General features: G+C 59.7%; 2 protein-coding genes across 4 annotated transcripts in view; one reads left to right on the top strand and one right to left on the bottom strand.

The window, feature by feature from the left end:
* The window catches only part of PPP1R13B (protein phosphatase 1 regulatory subunit 13B), a 74,586-nt gene extending 68,491 nt beyond the window's left edge, over positions 1-6,095 (top strand). The window contains exons 12-17 of one of the 2 annotated variants that reach the window (XM_074326816.2): positions 793-1,565; positions 2,107-2,244; positions 2,331-2,464; positions 2,903-3,069; positions 4,106-4,305; positions 4,896-6,095. In XM_074326816.2, the coding sequence (XP_074182917.1) occupies positions 793-1,565; positions 2,107-2,244; positions 2,331-2,464; positions 2,903-3,069; positions 4,106-4,305; positions 4,896-4,937 (1,454 nt within the window). In that variant the 3' untranslated portion in view covers positions 4,938-6,095. Of the gene's footprint in view, positions 1-792; positions 1,566-2,103; positions 2,245-2,330; positions 2,465-2,902; positions 3,070-4,105; positions 4,306-4,895 lie in introns of both variants that reach the window. The other variant, XM_088797538.1, reaches the window with a different exon arrangement.
* A 71-nt stretch (positions 6,096-6,166) lies between these two features.
* Positions 6,167-18,170, bottom strand: ZFYVE21 (zinc finger FYVE-type containing 21). 2 transcript variants are annotated; one of them, XM_074326867.2, is made up of 8 exons: positions 17,968-18,170; positions 9,795-9,845; positions 9,397-9,565; positions 9,241-9,316; positions 9,065-9,156; positions 8,508-8,561; positions 6,792-6,934; positions 6,167-6,707 (listed from the first exon to the last, which is right to left on the bottom strand). In XM_074326867.2, exons 1-8 carry the CDS (start codon positions 18,103-18,105, stop codon positions 6,672-6,674), a joined length of 759 nt encoding a protein of 252 aa, XP_074182968.1. In that variant the 5' UTR covers positions 18,106-18,170; the 3' UTR covers positions 6,167-6,671. The 2 variants fall into 2 exon arrangements, with proteins under 2 accessions (XP_074182968.1, XP_074182969.1); XM_074326868.2 differs by lacking the exon at positions 8,508-8,561 and having other exon boundaries at positions 17,968-18,168.
* Positions 18,171-18,293: the final 123 nt, after the last annotated feature.

Below are 18,293 nucleotides of genomic sequence, written 5' to 3'. Positions count from 1 at the left end.
CCACCTCTTGGCAGTAGCTGAGCTGGAACCCTGGGGCAGTGATGCGAAGGGGTGTCTGCGGCTTTGGGAGTTGCCTGCAGAAGAGCCCTCAGTGAATTGGGGGAGGGGAAGTGAGTTCTGGAGGCCAAGGTGTGCGAGGAAGGCTGGGGAGAGATTTGGACCTAGTTCCACCCTACCGAGGTCAGCGGTGGTTCTGACCGGATGGTAGGGTCCTACACGCTGGGTCTGGGCTTGTGTCCTCAGACGTTCTTGGGCGTGGGCCGCAGCTTCCAGACTCTTGTCCAGGGGGTGCTGGGGGTGCCAGCCCCCCCATGCCCAGGGACCTCCCAGGTGGAGGCACTGTGCTTAGCTGTGGGCAGGGCTCTGGCCCGTGCCTGGAGAGATGGCCACCCTTCTCTGGAGCTCCTGGGCCCCCAGGCAAACCCTGCCTGAGGCGGCCTGTGCTCTCTGCCATTGGACTAAGTCCGAAGGTCAGATGCATGTCCGGAGGTGACGTCCTTCTTGGCCAGAAAACCAGAACCACTTTTTTGGGGAGATCAAGTCCACTGCCTTTTTTTCCCCCCTCATTTGAAAAAGCCCCAATTCTGGCATCCCAACTGTCCAAAGCAGTAAGTTAGACCCTCCACCTTCCAGCAGGAGTCAGTGGGGCCCTGGAAACAGGGCTCCGTGGGGTTTACATTCGGGTTCACCTACCAGGCCCCACCTAGTGTCAGCAGAGGTGCTTGGTGACAGGATGACAGGTTCCCAGGACCCGCAGGATGCTCACGCCCTCTGTCCCTGTGTCTCCTCCAGTGTACGGCAAACCCGTTCTCCCTTCCGGTTCAACATCCCCGTCACCCTTACCGTTTCTTCACGGGTCGCTGGCCACAAGCACATCGCAGCCCCAGCCACCTTCAGAAAGTGCCGAGAAAGAGCCCGAGCAGGACCTCCCCGCCCCGCCGGGGGAGGGCGGCTCGGGCCCCATGGAGAGCCTGCCGCGGCCGCTCAGCCCCACCAAGCTCACGCCTATTGTGCACTCGCCGCTGCGCTACCAGAGCGACGCGGACCTGGAGGCCCTGCGCAGAAAGCTGGCCAACGCGCCGCGGCCGCTGAAGAAGCGCAGCTCCATCACGGAGCCCGAGGGCCCCGGCGGGCCCAACATCCAGAAGCTGCTGTACCAGCGCTTCAACACCCTGGCCGGCGGCATGGAGGGCACCCCCTTCTCCCAGCCCAGCCCCTCGCAGGACTTCACGGGCACCCTGGCCGACCTAGACAACGGGAATACCAATGCCAACGGGAACCTGGGGGAGGCCAGCCCCGCCCAGCCCACAGCCCCGCTCCCTGCCGAGCCTGCCCCTGCCTCAGACGCCAATGACAACCAGCTCCCCTCCCCTGAGCCAGAGGCGCTCACCAGCCCCCGGACCACGCACCAAACAGCTGAGCCTGCCGAGGACGATAACAACAACGTGGCCGCAGCCCCATCCACAGAGCAGGTCCCCAGCCCTGGAGCCGACGCCCCCTCTCCAGGGGAAGAGCAAGGCCCCCCATCACTGCCCCCCATCGTGCCCCTGCCGGTGGCCTCTACGGTGGGTGTCGTCCTGGAGCAGGGCCCGGCCCCCTCCTGGTGGAGGACCCACCTGTGTCAGCTGGGCGCTAAGCGGGGCTGTGCACACCCGGCCCCACCCGGCCCCACCTTCCCTGAGCCAGTCGCTCGGCACACAGATGGGTCCCGCAGGGCTTGGCGGCACAGCTCTTACTAGAGGCCCCAGCAGGGAGGCCCCGGGTTTCCCTGACGAGGGGGAGCTGCCTCTGGAACAGAAGGGCAGGCAACAGGAGGGGTGTGGGGGACGAACCTTCTAGACAGTCCTTTGGTGGAAGTCAGTGTTGGTGGAGCAGAGGGTTGGGAGCCCCTGGCAGTTGGTAGGAATGAGCTGTAACTCCAGGGCTGACAGCAGTTAAGCTTGGCTGTCACCCACCTGGCTCCCTGCATGGGTGCCCCATGGGCCAGGGCCAGCCTGAGGCAGTGTCCCCGGAGCACGGTGCTGTATGTGGAGGGATGGCCCCTGCTCCCAGCCAGGCCGAGCTCTGGGCAGGTCACCATAAGTTAAAGCCACTTCTTCCCAGCAGAGCAAGCGGACCAACCTGAAGAAGCCCAACTCGGAGCGCACGGGCCGCGGGCTGCGGGTCCGCTTCAACCCACTGGCGCTGCTCCTGGACGCGTCCCTGGAGGGGGAGTTCGACCTGGTGCAAAGGGTCATCTACGAGGTAGGCTGAGCCCCACGGCCCACACCCTTCCCCTGCCCTTCAAGCCACCAGTGCGGCGTGGCGGCTCACACACGCCCTTGTCCCAGGTAGAGGACCCCAGCAAGCCCAACGACGAGGGCATCACCCCACTGCACAACGCCGTCTGCGCCGGCCACCACCACATCGTCAGGTTCCTGCTGGACTTTGGGGTGAATGTGAACGCCGCGGACAGTGACGGCTGGTGAGGCCTGGGCGGCGTGGGCGAGGTCGGGCCCCGTGGCACCCCACCCCACCCCACCTGGCAGGGCTGTGAAAGGCATGTCTGTGGGGTGTCCCTGCGCTTGGTTGTGGGCATTGCAGGCGAGCGTGCCAATGACTGCTCCCTGTTCCCTGCAGCGGGCGCGGGTTGTGTGGCCCGCCCTCAGTTTCAGGCAGCTGTCTGCTATGTGGACACCTGGCTTTCTTTCATTGCAAAATACACACAGCCGGCCCCGTTGTGACCATTCAGGTTGCGTGTCTGTGGTGGGAAGCATGTCCACACTGCTGTGCGAGGACACCTATTTCTGGGCCATCTGTCAGCCCCCCCCCCCCCTTTCAGAGAGCTACCTGTGCTCCAGTTTGGTAGTAAGAGTCACACGTTTGAAGGGACAGCAGCACAGCACAGCCTTTTCCCCCCCAGGACACCACTGCACTGCGCTGCCTCCTGCAACAGCGTCCACCTCTGCAAGCAGCTGGTGGAGAGCGGCGCTGCCATTTTTGCCTCGACCATCAGCGACATTGAAACGGCCGCAGACAAGTGTGAAGAGATGGAGGAGGGCTACATCCAGTGCTCCCAGTTCTTGTACGGTACGTGGGCCCCGGGGTGTGCTGGGCCACTGCTCGGCCAGGGAGGAGCCCCGCGCTCAACGTCAGGCGCAGCCCAGTGTGTCCCGTCCCGTGGGAGTTGCACTGTCTCTTAAGCTCATTCCCAAACCGCGTCTGCAAACCCATGTCATCAGAAGGATTCTGTGCCCAGTTGCTGAAAAACGCAAGTCCCTTCTCTGTATGCAGATGCTGCCCCTCTGGGTAGGGAGTTGGCACAGGGGGCCATGCAGTGCCTGTCCCTATACTTCTGCTGGGATGCACCCCACACGAGTGGGGTGGGAAAGAGGCCTGTGTGGGCCCAGGCTGTCCCAGGGTCCCGCCATGGTTGGACCCCCTCCCCATCCTGTGGTGACTACTGACAAGTAAAGCACGTGGTCTGCATTGGGCTGCTTCAGTCAGGGTCACACTTTTCAAAAGCCAGAATATCTGTTCTGTCTGAGGGTTAAATGGTCGCGGGTCAGCGTCCCACACCTGACTTGAGAACCTGTGGGCCCAGCCCTACATTTGGCCCCCGGGGCAAACCTGTCAACTCGAGCAGGCCCAGCTCCCAGTACAGAGGCCCAGTGGGGCTGGGGACGCCGAGGCAGTGACCACTGTGTGGGAAGGAGGGAGGTGCCTGTCCGGGGACCCCACAGGTGACTTCTGGCCATGAGCTTGCTCGGTCCCTGGTTGGGCTGCAGGAAGCTCCTTCACTGCCCTCCAGGAGCAGCCATGCCACTTCTTCAGTCACCGATTGGGAAGTTTGTTTTAGGTGTGAGCCGGACGTTTCCCCTAAGAAGCGCCTTTCAGAACAGCACACCTGTTTGCCTCTGGACGCAGCTTCAGTGGTAGCACTCGGGCTGGGACATAGAAATGACCTGGCATTCAGCAGAGGGCAGCAGCCGGGCCTGGGGACCGTCAGGCCGCATGACCCTGGCTCTGCCTCTCAACCCTCGGCATCGTGGGTCGGGTCCTGGAGCAGGGCGTGCTCTGCAGTCCATCCTCCGCGGAGACCTGACCATTTGCTCTCTGGTCCCAGGGGTGCAGGAGAAGTTGGGTGTGATGAACAAAGGAGTGGTGTACGCTCTGTGGGGTTATGAGGCCCAGAACAGCGACGAGCTGTCCTTCCACGAAGGAGACGCCATCACCATCCTCAGGCGCAAGGACGAAAGTGAGACCGACTGGTGGTGGGCCCGTCTTGGGGACCGGGAGGGCTACGTGCCCAAAAACTTGCTGGGGGTAAGTCCTCTGAGCTCGCTCTCCCGGGGTCTGACTCAGCTTCTACACCTTTCCTCCTGAGGTCATGTACCCAAAATCAGCTGTGACAACAGCATAGCATGGGGTCCAGGTGCAGGACACTGCCTTCTCCACACCTCAGCACCCCGGTCAGTGGGCATGTTTGCTGAGGCTCACAGCACGGGAACAGCAGGGCGTCTGCTCGAGACCTGCTCAGTGTTTCCTTATGGGGGACTTCAGTGAACGCCCAGCCTCGCCCCAACCAGAACTCTGCATCCCAGACATGTCTTTCATGGGGAGGTGTGGAGCCTGCGGGTTGCCACCTGTCATGTCCGTGCGTGCATCAGGCCTGCGGCACGGCCGGGGCTGGTGGGCGGGCAGGCACTGCCTGAGCAGCTTGCCGGCAGTGAACCAGAGCTGCCTGCCCTGGGGGGTGGTTAGTGACAATCACTGTAGGCGGTACCAAGGGCCATGAGAAATAGCTGGGTGCGGGCGCTTACAGAGTTAGGGAGCGTCTCAGGAGGAAGCTGACAGCCGAGCTGACTCCTGCCCAGTGCTGTCTCCTTGTCCTAACTTGGTTCCCTGCTTCCCAGTTGTACCCTCGGATCAAACCCCGACAGCGAACGCTCGCCTGAACCTCCCTTTGGAGCACCGCACAGGCTGGCCAGGGACGAGGAGCCCCTAAGATGACCCTGCCGTCTCCCCAGGAAGCTGAAGCTAGAAATGGCTTTCATGGTGCTCACTTCAGCAGACCACACCCACAATGTGAAATTCCCGAGGTTTCTAGGTGAGGCCCTTTCTCCATTTTCGCCTCCAAGACCACTGAATTTTGCCAATTACTGTAAATCCAAATAAATGCCCAGCTTTCTAAACAACCAGCCCTGTTGCCAATAGAAGCCCTAGAATTAACCCCTGGTTGGTTGCCAATGACGCTCTCACTGACCCCATTCTCAGTGTCACCTTCAGCCCACCCGTGAAGCCTACAGCTATGAGGTGTACCCCTGCCCCTGCTAGAGCCCTGCCCCTGGCACTGGACATCACAGAAAGCCACCATCTTTACTCCTCGGCACACCTTGCTCCTTCATTACCAAAGGAGCCCTGTAGGGACACTTGTGTCCAGTGGTGTTCCTGAGTGGGGGCCCTACTTCCTATTCTGGGTGTTGGTCTCGGTCACCTGCAGGCTAACGGTGTTGGGCCGGACTTCCAAGCCAGTCACAAGGGCCCCTAAGGCCAAGTGACCCACGGCCAGGAGCACTGTCCCCTCCGTCGCCTCTTGTTGCCCAGGTTGGTTCTTACCCCTCATTGTCACTCAGCATGGACACTGTAGCCACGGGCCAGGGAGCTGAGGTCAGTCAGTCAGGGTGGGGTGGACATGGGGACTCCTGCACGTCAGACGGGCAGCTGTGGGGCAGGAGGGCACACCTGGCCTCCCGTCCAGGCTGGCCGTGCTGTAGTAACCTCTGCCCCAGTTCCAGACTTAAACCAAGTAAGGCCCTTCACTGACGTGTACTTGTACGGACAGGCTTTTATATTCCAGAAGTATTTTTGGACTAGACCATTCAAAACTCCCAGAATGATGCTGGAAATGTTTTTCTCATTAAAATCCAGGCCCTTAGGCTTTATTTTCCATGTACGAGTCTGGTGTATAATTTACATATAAATGTGTACAGGCCCGTTGCTGTAGCTGATGACTTTTAAGCATTGATTGTCACGCTGGTGACGAACAATGGATACCTGGTGGGGCAGCCGGTGCTGCCGTGTAAATATGCACAATAAACGTGTCTCTCACCGCGGCTGCGAGTCCTGTGTTCTGGAGCCAGAATGGAGCCGTGGCAGGAACGCTCAATGATGGGCAAATGCAGGCTCTATTTTCAAAATAGGTTTTAATCAAGCTTTATATACAAACTGTTGTACAATTATTTTAATAAAGTGAAAAGTACACAACAAAGCTGGCTCCTCCCCCGTAGTGAAGCAGCAAAGGTTTGTTCCTTGGCCCCGATTAGTGCCAGGTTACAGGAGTCCGTGGGGTGGTACCCGGCTGGAGGCTGCACCGCCCACATCGTCTCTGTGGAAGAACTACTGAAACGGACATCGAGGGGCAGAACCTTCTCGTAACCCGGCCTCGTAAAAGCATGATCTAGATTAGGCGGAAACCAGTTAAGCAGTAGTGGAGCTGTCTCTCCCACCCCTAGTTAAGTATCAATAAGAAAATACACAACTAAAGCAGGAAGCTGTCCAGAGTGTTAATGAACGGTGTGCACACTGCACCAGGGAAGCGAACACGCGTGTTTCTCCCAATACTTGCATTTCCCAGCGCCGTGGGCTTAGCTGCCTGCGTGGGCGCAGCTGACGGGCCAGCCCGTGTGCACTTACTGGTCCCGAGATTCGTAGAGGAGCTTGGCGGCCTGCAAGGTGACCAGAAAGAAACACGGAGGACCAGGCCTGGTCCTGGGGCTGGTTGGGCACCCCAGCCAGGCCTGCTGCCATACCTTGTGCATGGCCACCAGCCATGCAGTCGCCTGCCTCCTGCTGGCATGTGCGTCCTCCCCGGCTGTCAGCTTCAGCTGGTTCACACCCTCCGCCCCGGGCACTGTGTACTGCAGGGACATGCCCGTGGCCCGCGCATTACCTCCTGGAGGAGGGAGAGCAGGTAAGAAGGCTCAAAGGGAACCCCAAGCAAGGTCACAGGATGGGAAAAGACCTGAGTCACCTGGCCTGGTGCCCTCCAGGGCCCGGGACAGATAAATCGCACCACATCACTGAGCCGAAATGCTGCTGTGTCTCCTAGTCCAGGTGGGGATTCTGGCCCTCAGGAAACCCAACACGCAGGCAACTCCGCCCAAGCACACCTGTCTGCACCAGGGCCAGGCCTGGCCGTCATAGCCACCCCCCTGAGAACCGGAGTCAGAGCTGAGGGGACAGCAGGCAAGGCCCGGCACCTGACAGGTGCCCCCACCCTGGTGTGTGAGCTCCTGCAAAGATGCATGTGCGGGACCAGCCAGCGGGGACACTGCCCATCTCTGGGCCAGGACCAGCGGATCCACTGATAACTCTGTTCCAACATCTGCCTTGAGAACCAACCGCTCACGACATGGCTCTCCCCATCACGAAACAGTCAGGAGGCCCGTGGAGACCAAGCTGCAGCGACCTTCACCCACAGTTTACTTTGAGACTGGGGGCCCAACTCTCTCACAGGCCAGCAGGGGAAGCACCCTGTGGCTGGGAAAGGCCGGCCAACCTCGGGGGCGATCGCAACTGTAAAGTGTTGTCCCCCAGGGCCCAGAGGCCGCCTCAACTAACCTGTCACATTCCCACCTGCGTGTCAGCATGGCTTGTCCCGACTGGGCTCCAGCAGGAGTTCCTCCTATGCTCTGCCCACCATCTGCTTCGTAAGTAGTTTTATTGGCACATGGCCATGGCCATGGGTCCCTGTCTCCTCTGGCTGCTTTGCACTTTGTGACAGTCTGGCTGGCCCTCGACAGGCCAGCGGGCAGGCCCCTCAGGGAGCTCTCTCAGGGCCCCGACCCCATGGGAAGCAGTGCTGCAGATAGAGGTTCTAGAAAACCTGGCTGGGCACGACTCACTAGACTCCTAAAACTGCCCCAAGGGGAGCACACAGTGCCAGAGTCCCAGGGCCCTACGCAGGAGAAAGGCCAGAGAGGTGTCACCAGGCCAGCTGGGGTGGTGACCTCCTCCCTGGCCTTGGACCACCTGGGCTGACCCCCAGAATGCCTTTAACTACCAGCCTGCCACAGGCAACCAGCTTGGTGCCACCAAGAGGGGCAGGGGTGGCAAAACACTGGCCTGGCCCTCTCGCCATCATTCTGGGGCTCAGACATGGGGAGCCGGCGCCCCAAGAGGCCCCCGTGGCTCCTGATGAGCATGGTGAGCGACTGCGAGGGGCAGGAAGGTGTTGGGGGAAGGGCTCCCCGGACTTAGCCTGCCCAGGGCCAGCGGAGACCCACAAGAAGCTGACACACTGGGTGACGCTTCCCCCTTGTGGTAGAAGAACTGAGCCACTAAATACATTTCTTCTGGGGTGTTTTCATTTGTGCTTTAGAGGCCCATGTCATGGACCAATCACCCCTCTCTTTCCATCAACCACAGAAGGGAATGTGCGTTTCACAGAGGCCCTTGGTGTGGAACCCCAGACAAGAAGCAGAGTCGGGGCGCAGCTTGGGGGCAGAGCAAGGGGCATGGCTGACCTTCAGAGGCAGGCTGGCTCCCCAGGAGGCTGGTGTAAGTGTGAATGTCTTTCTCTAGACAGGAAGGTAGGCAGGCAGCAGAGAAGAACAATCAAGTCGGATCAGAAAACAGAAAGCAGGCCGGTTAAGTCACATGAGTTCTGCAGCACCCTGCGGGCGCCGACCCACTTCCACGGGCAACGCTACTGAAGCGCACAGTCAGCCGGAAAGACTGCGACTGGGCCACATGCTCTGGGAGTTCGCCAAGGAACGGGAAGGAGTTTCATTTCCACAGACGCTGGGCCGCACCTGGGAGGGCCCGTCCGCCACACTCCAGTCCCTGGAGGGACGCGCCCTGCACGTGGAGCTTTGTCTTGGGTGCAGGCCACGTTCCTCCGTCATTTTACACGCTAAGCACCTCATTCACCTGGCGAGTTCCTAAAGCCACTTGGTAAACACCAGCTCACAGAGCAGGACAGGCAGGCATCTCGGTACCCGTCCCAATGCTGCTGTGTCACCCAAAAGTCCCCTAGGCTGGCACCACGTCTCGCACTTAGCCAAGGGCAGGCGGCATTTACCTCCAGGGGGAAAGCCTTCTGTGAGGATCTGCACGGTCGAAATGTGTGCAAAATCGATCTCGTGGCGGCTGTCCCCATCCAGGAGCAAGTACCTAGGAAACAAGGGCGTCCAAACACACTACACGAGGACTCGAGGTGACAAAGCCGTCAGTGCCACGCAGTGCTCTGCCTCTTACCTCTGGTTGTTGGAAAGGCGGCAAACCATTGTTTCCGACTTCTCTGAGTTTCCAAAAGTTACAAGGAAGGTGGCTCCTTGGGGCACAACAAAAACAAGCGTGAGAACACGGCCAGCCTGTCCTCGGCCCGCCCTCCCCGCGGGACACCTGGCTCACCGCCCAGGAGCACTCTGAGCTGCTTGTCGTAGAACTCGGCCTCCTTGTGGGACACCAGGGCACACGGGCCACACTGCCGCACCGGGTCCACGAAGCACATGCGCGGCAGTGCCACCTTCTGGCTGCAGCACTTGTCACAGAAGCACTTCCCGCACCTGCGGCAGTGGTGCTGAGGACGGGGGCCGGCCGTGAGCAGGAGCCGGGCACACGCACCTCCCGCCACGGCAGGCTCTAGGAACCCCACGGCTAGGATGTCCCCCGGTCACACGGGTGGAGCGTCTCCTGCGCGCTTAGGCAGCCCACCCACGGGGACGGACAGGTGTTTGGGCCTTGCCTCCAGGGAACGCCCTGGGGGAAGATGTCTGTGTGGTCCCTTCTGCCCGATGGCCTCGGCTCACCTTTCTGGTCAGAAAATCAAACTTGGTGTCACACTGCATACATCTTGGGCACTAAGAGAGAAGGTGACCAAGCATCAGAGCCCAGCTCTGTCACTGGCTAAGTGGCCGAGGCTGGGCTGAGGTGTGTGGGAAAGCCAGCCTCCCCCCCCACAGCAGCTCGGGTGGCTGTGCCCAGCAGGCCACGGTGTGGGGGCTGCCCAAGGGCACTGATGGGACAACACTGGGTGCCCAGTGGCCCGGGTCATGCCGGGGTAGGGAGTGGGTGGTGGTTTGTGCCTGCGTCACCACGCTCAAACCAGTCACGTGAGGGACTCCCTGGCCTGTGACTGGAGCCAAGGGTCAGCGGCATGAAGCGGCACTGCTGGTCCACTGCAGGAAGGAAGCAGAGGGAGTGGCTGGGCTGCGGGAGCCGAGCACCGTTCTGCGTGGCCACTGAGGCCTGGAGCAGAGGCTGCAGCAGCGCTGTCGCCAGTTGCTGTCCGGTGCGGGACTCACCGGGGCTCTGGCGGCGGCGCTGGCCGTGCTGGCAGGAGAAGCCACACACACGCGGGTGGTCGGAAGGCTGCCGCCCTCAGAGTGGGGACAGCAGTGCAGCCCTGCTCCAGATGCCGAGGTCCAGGGACTCGAGACAGCCACATTACCCCCAAACCAGCCTTCCTCCAAGCTCAGACCCTGACTTAAGAGCTGGTTCAGATCCACCATCAGACGATGGTCTGTCCCAGCAGCGCCCGGACACAAATGCAACTTCACCCCACTGGCACCGTGACAGCGACGCCGCGCGCCTGCCCCAGCAGGGACCAGGGTTCACGAGACAGACCAGGCCATGTGACCCCAAGGGTCAGCAGTACAGGCCGGTCAGGCGGCCCCGGCCAACCGGCCTGTCCCCGGGGCCTTCCCTTCGCAGGCTGGAACTTGCTCCTGCCCTGCACTGCCCTGGGGCCCGGCCTCCGAGGCAGGCAAGGGAACCGCTCTGTGAAAGTTCACGATCGGCGCCCAGGGCCCACACGTGTTCCGGGAAGGAGGCTGGGAGCCTCAGCCAGTGTGCCCTTTGCTGTGGAAGCACAGGGGTCCAGGCTGGGCCTTTCCAGACCTCACCCTGCAGCGGGAGGGGCACCCCAGCCCCACCCAGCTCTACATGGCCGGCCAGCACTGGGTGCGGTGTCTGAGCTTTTCAAGATCCCGTGACTAACGTTTTCTTGTTTCTTCTTTGCTCTTAAACTGCTTTCTGGAATTGGACATGAGCCTGGCCCACCCTGGCCTTCCAGAACCATCTCCAGTCCCTGCCAGCTTCAGGCACGGGCTGGTGCTCACTGCGCTGCGGCCGCTTCCGCCCAGCCCTTCCACTGCCTCCCGCTTCTGTCAGTTCTGGAAGGCTCCGGGTGTGTGCACAGGGCCACAGTCTCCCATGACCCCAGATGTCCGCCAGCCACAGAATCCAGTGGAGAAAGCTCCATGGGGCTGTAACCAGTGAGTCTGGACAGGCAGGAAAGCCGCACAAGACCGACCAGGTCCCAAGGCAAGTGACAGCTCCCCGAGGCCTCCCCAGGCAGCACGGCCGGGACGGGGCCCTGAGTTACTCAAAGGCTCCTGTGTTTAGAAACTCTAAGATCAATTTCTAAATGTAAGACCACATAGAATTTAAAATGTGCTCCATTAAAAATAGAAGTTTTTTATTTCTCTAACTAATTAAGATTATTCAGAAAATAGGCCGGCCCAGTGGCTCAGGCGGTTAGAGCTCTGTGCTCCGAACTCCGAAGGCTGCCGGTTCGAATCCCACATGGGCCAGTGGGCTCTCAACCACAAGGTTGCCAGTTCGACTCCTTGAGTCCCGCAAGGGATGGTGGGCTGTGCCCCCTGCAACAAACAACCAGACCTGGAGCTGAGCTGCGCCCTCCACAACTAAGATTGAAAGGACAACAACTTGATTTGGAAAAGTCCTGGAAGTACACATTGTTCCCCAATAAAGTCCTGTTCCCCTTCCCCAATAATCTTAAAAAAAAAAAAAGAAAAGAAAAGAAAAGAAAGAAAGAAAACTGACAGACTTTTAAACAAAGTAATTTTCTGTTGAGAAAAAGTTTTTGGGTTTTGTTTTTTTTTTAACTTTTATTTATTTAAGTGTGTTTTTCCAGGACCCATCAGCTCCAAGTCAAGTACTTGTTTCAATCTAGTTGTGGAGGACACAACTCACAGTGGCCCATGCAGGGATCGAACCAGCAACCTTATTGTTAAGAGCACTGTGCGCTAACCAACTGAGCTAACGGCTGCCCCGAGAAAATGTTTTCAAGTTGTCAACAGAGCAATTTATGAAGAGAGAACTGAGTAAGGAAATAAAGCCATGGGTGAAGACGTAAGAGTAAAACTACCACCAAGGACCTGACATTGTCTGAGCCACAGCGCAGGGAACAAAGCCCAGCCCCCTGGGACCCGAGGCTCCCAGGAACTGCTCTCTGGGGAGACAGAATGTACCAGAGTCCAGAGACCAGGTGTGACCCAGCTCTTTCCACCATACGCAGGGACACGTAGCTGAGATGCCAGCCTTGCCCTCACCGCTAGTGCGGGCCAGGTCGAGTCACCAGGGAGGAGTGTGACCTGTGGGACTGACCCACCAAAGGGCCTGGGCGAAGGTACAGGTGGGGACCCGTGTTCTAGGGCCCCAGCCAGCTCACGCAGGCTGCACAGCAGACACACACCCGCGGGGCACGGCACGGACAGGAGGGAGGAAGCCGGCTTCCGGGGGACGGCATCCGAGGGTCCCTGGGTGGCTACAGGCGCTCCAGAACCCAGCACCCTCCCCTGGCTGCGGCCAGCTCCCTGCTGGTCCCCTCAATGGGGCTGGGACCAGGCCCAGGCAGGTATTGTAACCAGAGCCACGATCAGGAAAAGACCCCAGGAAGGGCCAGGGCACCAGACCTGGTCAAAGCCTTCAGACCAGAAGGGGCCCCGGGCACAGAGCTGTTGGGAGGCCTCATGTCTCTGCTGACCCGCTGCCCCCAAAGGTGCCCAGGGCAACTCTTCAGAACCGCTACCGTCCCCAAAGGACAGCTGACAACGTCTCTCCCTCAAAGGTAAAATAGTCCAAAAACGCAGGGTTTGGGGAGTTTACAGGAATGTTCAGAAAAAAAAGTTACTATAAAAAGAGTAAAGTTTTAGGACACATGCCTACCCTCCCTTTGAGACTGGAGTGTGACAAAGGACAGTCACGCCCTCCCAACTGGGTGGGTGGCCCCAAGCTCTCACACTAGACCAACTCTTAGGTTTCTCAAAAATAAGACTTAAAAATAAAATTTGAAACACGTGTATTGACACATCTGTATTGAAAGCTAACCTTTTTTAAAGAGTAAAACCTTTAACTCCTACAAATATGAAGTGAACCCATGTCACAGACTTAACTCATCAATTAATGAGGGGCCCACTGGGACGCTGGACACCCGGGTCCCAGCAATCCAGGAGCAGACAGGTTGAGCCACGGAGGAGGGGGTGACGGAGGCCCCGGCTGCTCCTGCGGGGGCGGGGGCGGGGGGGGGGTCGCTGCAGCATTGCCGGACCAGACGAACTTGTGCGCGGTCACTTCGACGACGACGTACAGGCCTGTCAGACAGACAGGACGGGTGTGCAGGCCTGGGAACCGCTTGTCGCAGCCTGCAGTCCCCATTTCTCCCAGCAGCAGCTCCTGGCCAGCAGACTGGCCACGGGGCCCCTCACCGCTGAACCCCCCACCGTTAGTGTTCTGGGAAGGTGTTCTGCAAAGAACCCCCATGCGACCTGGATAAGACAGACGCCCGTTCCGCCCGACCGGGGCTGCGCACGGAGCCTCTTCCCGTTCTCCTCATTCTCTGGCCTGTTTGTCCCCACTCGTCACTCAGAACAAAACGCCCACTAACCTGACTTACCACTTCAGTTAAGCTTCCCTCCTTCCCAGGAGCCCCTAAACTATGACACCCCCCTCAGCCTGAGACAGGCTGACCTGCGGGGTACACCCCGATCTGCTGTCAGGTCACAAGGCCTGCACCCCCCCTGCCTGTACCCCTATTTCCATCTCTATCTGCTCATCCCCCAGCCCATCCTCTTCAAGCCCCGGTCCCCCATCCCAGGAGAGCCCTTCCTACCTGACTGTGGAGGCTTGCAAATCTCAGGTCGCGGCCCCCTCCCTCCTGAGCAGTGCACCCACCCAGCCCTGTGCACTGACCTTGTGGAACGAAATCCTCACCTACATCCCGACTTGCTTTTTATGTGACACACCTGTGCTGTCTTCTCCCCAGCTCTGCACTTACAGTGTCCCAGCGTCACAGTGACAGCACTGCACTGTTGTCCCTGGTTATACCCCGTGTTGGGGGGGGCAGAAGAGTGGGGTGCAAACCTGCATGGACTGCAAGGATAAGACTCAGTGTTTGGTTGCTTGTGCCTCGTCCTTAGGGCACAGCCCCCAGCCCACTCTCCTTTGCCTTCGTCACTCTGAGGGCAGTCTGTCCAGACCTCGAGGTCACTCCCAGGCTCCCATGGAGTTCCCACATCCCACCTGCCTCCCTGCCCCACAAGCTCTTGGGGGCAGAGACCGCATAACCCTTGGGGTTCACACTAGAGAAGCGATCCTCAGTTATTTCTGGGGTGGGAACCCCTCTGAGAAGCTGAAAGCTAGATGCATACACATACTGCCCCCCCAATTTTCCAACACTAAGTGGTGTCCCCGTGGGCTAATAACCGGCACAGGGTCAGGCCCTCGTAAATACTCACTAGACATGGAATGGGCTGGGCTCAGACTGACCCAGTGGAACACAGAGCCAGAGGACAAATGGAGGACCGTGTGCTGAAATGACTGACACTAATCTGCACACGAAGAAGTGGGGGGACAGTGGGCGGAAGCTCAGGACGCCATGTCACCCTCCTGCCATGTTCTACCCAATTCGCCCCGCCTGTTCCCAAGCACCACAAATAAACCTGTTTCTCCCAGTGGGTCTGTCCATGCTGGAGTCACCTCCCCACACACACTGATCCTCACGTCCCGGGAACACTGAACGGCAGAGGGCAGCTAATAGTGTCCAGTCGGGCACTGCCAAGCGCTCGGGGCCACACCCTCCCCGCGAGCTGGCCAGACTGGATTCTGATCTCCAGCCCGAACTGTTCCATTCCAAGTTTCTTTTCCTCCAGAACACTCTGGTTATTTCTGGACTCTAGGACCATGCCCCAATATGTTTTAAAATATACTTCCTCAAACCCAGAGCAGAAGTCGTCCACCCTCACTAGGTCTCCCCTCCTCCAAGCTCACTGGGCTTCTAGGGCTTTCCTTGGCTGCTCAGATCCCAGTTATCCACAGTTCTAACAGGTGGGGCGGGGGTTCTGGAGGGACACCCTGCCAACACTGGAATGAGACTTCCGTGGAGGGTGTGCCACAGATTCAAGCATTGCAACCCAACTTTATCAGAATCTCACAAGAGTTCTCAAGACAGCCTGGGCTTGGGACACACCTCAGCGCTGAATTCCACTCCCAAGGCCCGCCAAGAAAGGCAACTATGCGGGAAAACATGAAAATTCTTTTAGGAAACACCCAAAGGGCTGAGCGAGGGAATGGCAGAGGGAGTGAGCTTAACTGAAAAGCAGTCAGAACCGACGAACTGCAGGGGGGCTGCACTTCACCGTCCAGACCACGCGTGCTCACACACACACACACACGTGCAGGCCCACGCAGCTGCGCAGCACACCTGGCTGTGAAAATTTCATGGGGGAATCATATGGAGAAAAAATGTCTAAAGAGGCTCCTAGGGGGGCGGGTAATAATGGAAAAATGCTGTGACTCACTGGCCTGGCCTGGCCTGTGGGTGATGCCCTCCAGGTGACTTCCGGGTCAACTGCAGATACCTATAGATATACAGTCTGTCCCGTTCCCCCCCTCCAAGGTCCTGGGGCCCCCTTTCCCATGATGGAAGAGACCAATTGGCCTCTATCTTCACAGTCATTCACCGGCCTCCTCCCCTGTCATTTTGAGCTCTCTTGACTTCTCCTTGACCCGATAACATCTGCCGGGCTCCCTCCTGCAACAGTTAAGGGAACTTGGTGACATATTCATTTATGAGAACAAGAGTCACGCTCTTGCCTTTTTTCCCTTTGATTACTTTTAATAGCACTAACTAGGGAGGGGATGTGAGGAAAGTTACATCCTGTGAGTTCAGAGTACAAGTGCCAAGGGCAGAAAGGTAGAAAAAAAGCGAGGGCCGGCCCGGTTGCTCAGGCGGTTAGAGCTCCGTGCTCCTAACTCCGAAGGCTGCTGGTTCGATTCCCACATGGGCCAGTTCAATTCCTCGAGTCCCGCAAGGGATGGTGGGCTCTGCCCCCTGCAACTAAGATTGAACACGGCACCTTGAGCTGAGCTGCCGCTGAGCTCCCGGATGGCTCAGTTGGTTGGAGCACGTCCTCTCAACCACAAGGTTGCCGGTTCGACTCCCGCAAGGGATGGTGGGCTGCGCCCCCTGCAACTGGAAAACGGCAACTGGACCTGGGGCTGAGCTGCGCCCTCCACAACTAAGGCTGAAAGGACAACAACTTGACTTGGAAAAAAGGGCCCGGAAGTACACACTGTTCCCCAATAAAGTCCTGTTCCCCTTCCCCAATAAAATCTTTAAAAAAAAAGGCGTAAACGGGGAGAAGAAACCCAGGGAGGCCGTGGCTCAGTGACCACCCACACCCCAACGACTGCCTCGTGTCCAGGGCGACTCCAACCCTCCCTGTGTGCTGGCCTCTCTCAACTCAGAGGCAGCTGCCATCTACAGCCAGAGGGCCAGGGACAGGGCTGGCATCAGAAGGCGACCAAGGGGCAGAGCTGGGCAGCTGTGTCCTCCTCCCGGTTGCCCTGCCTCCACCTGCAGGCACTTCTCCGCCCACTTCATTAAAAACACCTGATTTCATTCCTGCGCTGAAAACCTGCCACCTGTAACAGTGATTCTCCGGAAAGGGAAAGCAGTCCATCCAATACTAACGGGGTTGTAAGTTAAAGAACTTAAAAAAAAAAAAAATCACAGCACTTTGATGGGTTCACACTAACGTGGGATATGAAACAAGGAACAAACAAAACAAACACACAAGCTCATAGACACAGACAACAGAATGGTGTTTAGCAGAGGGAAAGGGGGGTGGGGGAGGACGAAGAGGGGACAGGGGGCCAATACATGGAGAGGGAAGGAGACCAGACGTCCCGCGGTGAGCACACGGCCGGGTACAGACAGTCGTACTATGCAGTTGTACACATGAAATTTGTATCATGTTATTAACCAATGTTACCCCAACTCATTTAATTTCAGAAAACCCCGGCACTTGGGTGTCTTCCAGACACCCCCGATTTACAGGAGCGCATGAACCCCCCTGCCTGGCTCCGCGCTGACACTTACTGACTTAGGGATGGAGTCCCAGCTCCCCGGCAGGACACAAAGGGCCTTCAGAGGGCGCCGCGCCCACCCCGCCAACAGGGCAGCTCAGGCCTCCCCCTCCCAACTTCTCGAAGCCTCAGCCGCCCCGCCGCCGCGAGCAGGTGCAGCCCCCGAGCCGGACGCGCCGCTGCGCTCCCTCCACCTGGAGGCTCCGACTCCGACCCGACTCCGCGCCACCCGCCACCACGTCCACACGCCCGCAGCACCCGCAGAGGGGTCCGCAGGGTAAACAAGTACGAGGCGCCGCTGCCCCCGAGGTCGTGGAGTTCACAAGTGGCCTCCCAGCGGGCAAAGCCCGGGGCACATCAGGAAGCGAGGTCCGTGCGAGCGGCACAGAACTTAGAGGCGGGGAGGTGAGGGACACCCGGAGCCCCAGAAAGGGACCCAGGCAGAAGGCAGCGCGCCCAAGGCCCCGGGAGGGGCCGAGCGCGGGCAGCAGGGCCCCGGGGCGCGGGGCAGAGGTGCGCGACGGAGGCCGTGCGGGGACCCGGGGGGCAGCAGGGGCCAAAGCCGGCCCGCGAAGAGCGGAGGGTGGGTCGGGCTGGGGAGGGGCGCGAGAGACGGGGCGAGCCCGGGGCGCGGACGGGGTCGTGGGGCGCGGACGACGATTCCGAGCAAGGGCTGGGGCGCGGGTCCCGGGGCGCGGACGGGGTCCCGGGGCGCGAGAGACGGGGCGAGCCCGGGGCGCGGACGGGGTCCTGGGGCGCGGACGGGGTCCTGGGGCGCGGACGCAGGGCTGGCGGGCGGCCGCGACTTACCTCCTTGTCCGGGACCCACTGCGGCTCCTCCAGGCCGAACGGGCTGCCGAAGGCCCGGTGCTCGGGCACCATGCGCAGGCCGCTGGGCGAGCGCACCAGCTTCTTGGCATCGCTCCGTGCGGCCACCTCGGAGGACATTACGGCGCCTCAGCGATCGCCCGCCGCCCTCACACGGGCCCTCGCCCCGCCAAAAGCCCCGCCCCGTTCATGCGGCTGACAGCGCCCGCACCCAATCGCCAAGCCCAGCCAGGAGCGCGAGCCAATCGGCGCCAGGGCCCCGCCCCGTTGCTGCGCTGTCCAATCTGTGCAAGGGCACCACCCCTGCC

Source organism: Rhinolophus sinicus, chromosome 3, assembly GCF_057876585.1.
Source record: "Rhinolophus sinicus isolate RSI-liver-muscle chromosome 3, RSI-T2T, whole genome shotgun sequence".
NCBI lineage: Eukaryota > Metazoa > Chordata > Mammalia > Chiroptera > Rhinolophidae > Rhinolophus > Rhinolophus sinicus.
Note: the sequence above shows the minus strand (reverse complement) of the source record. Positions and strands in the feature narration are given on the sequence as shown.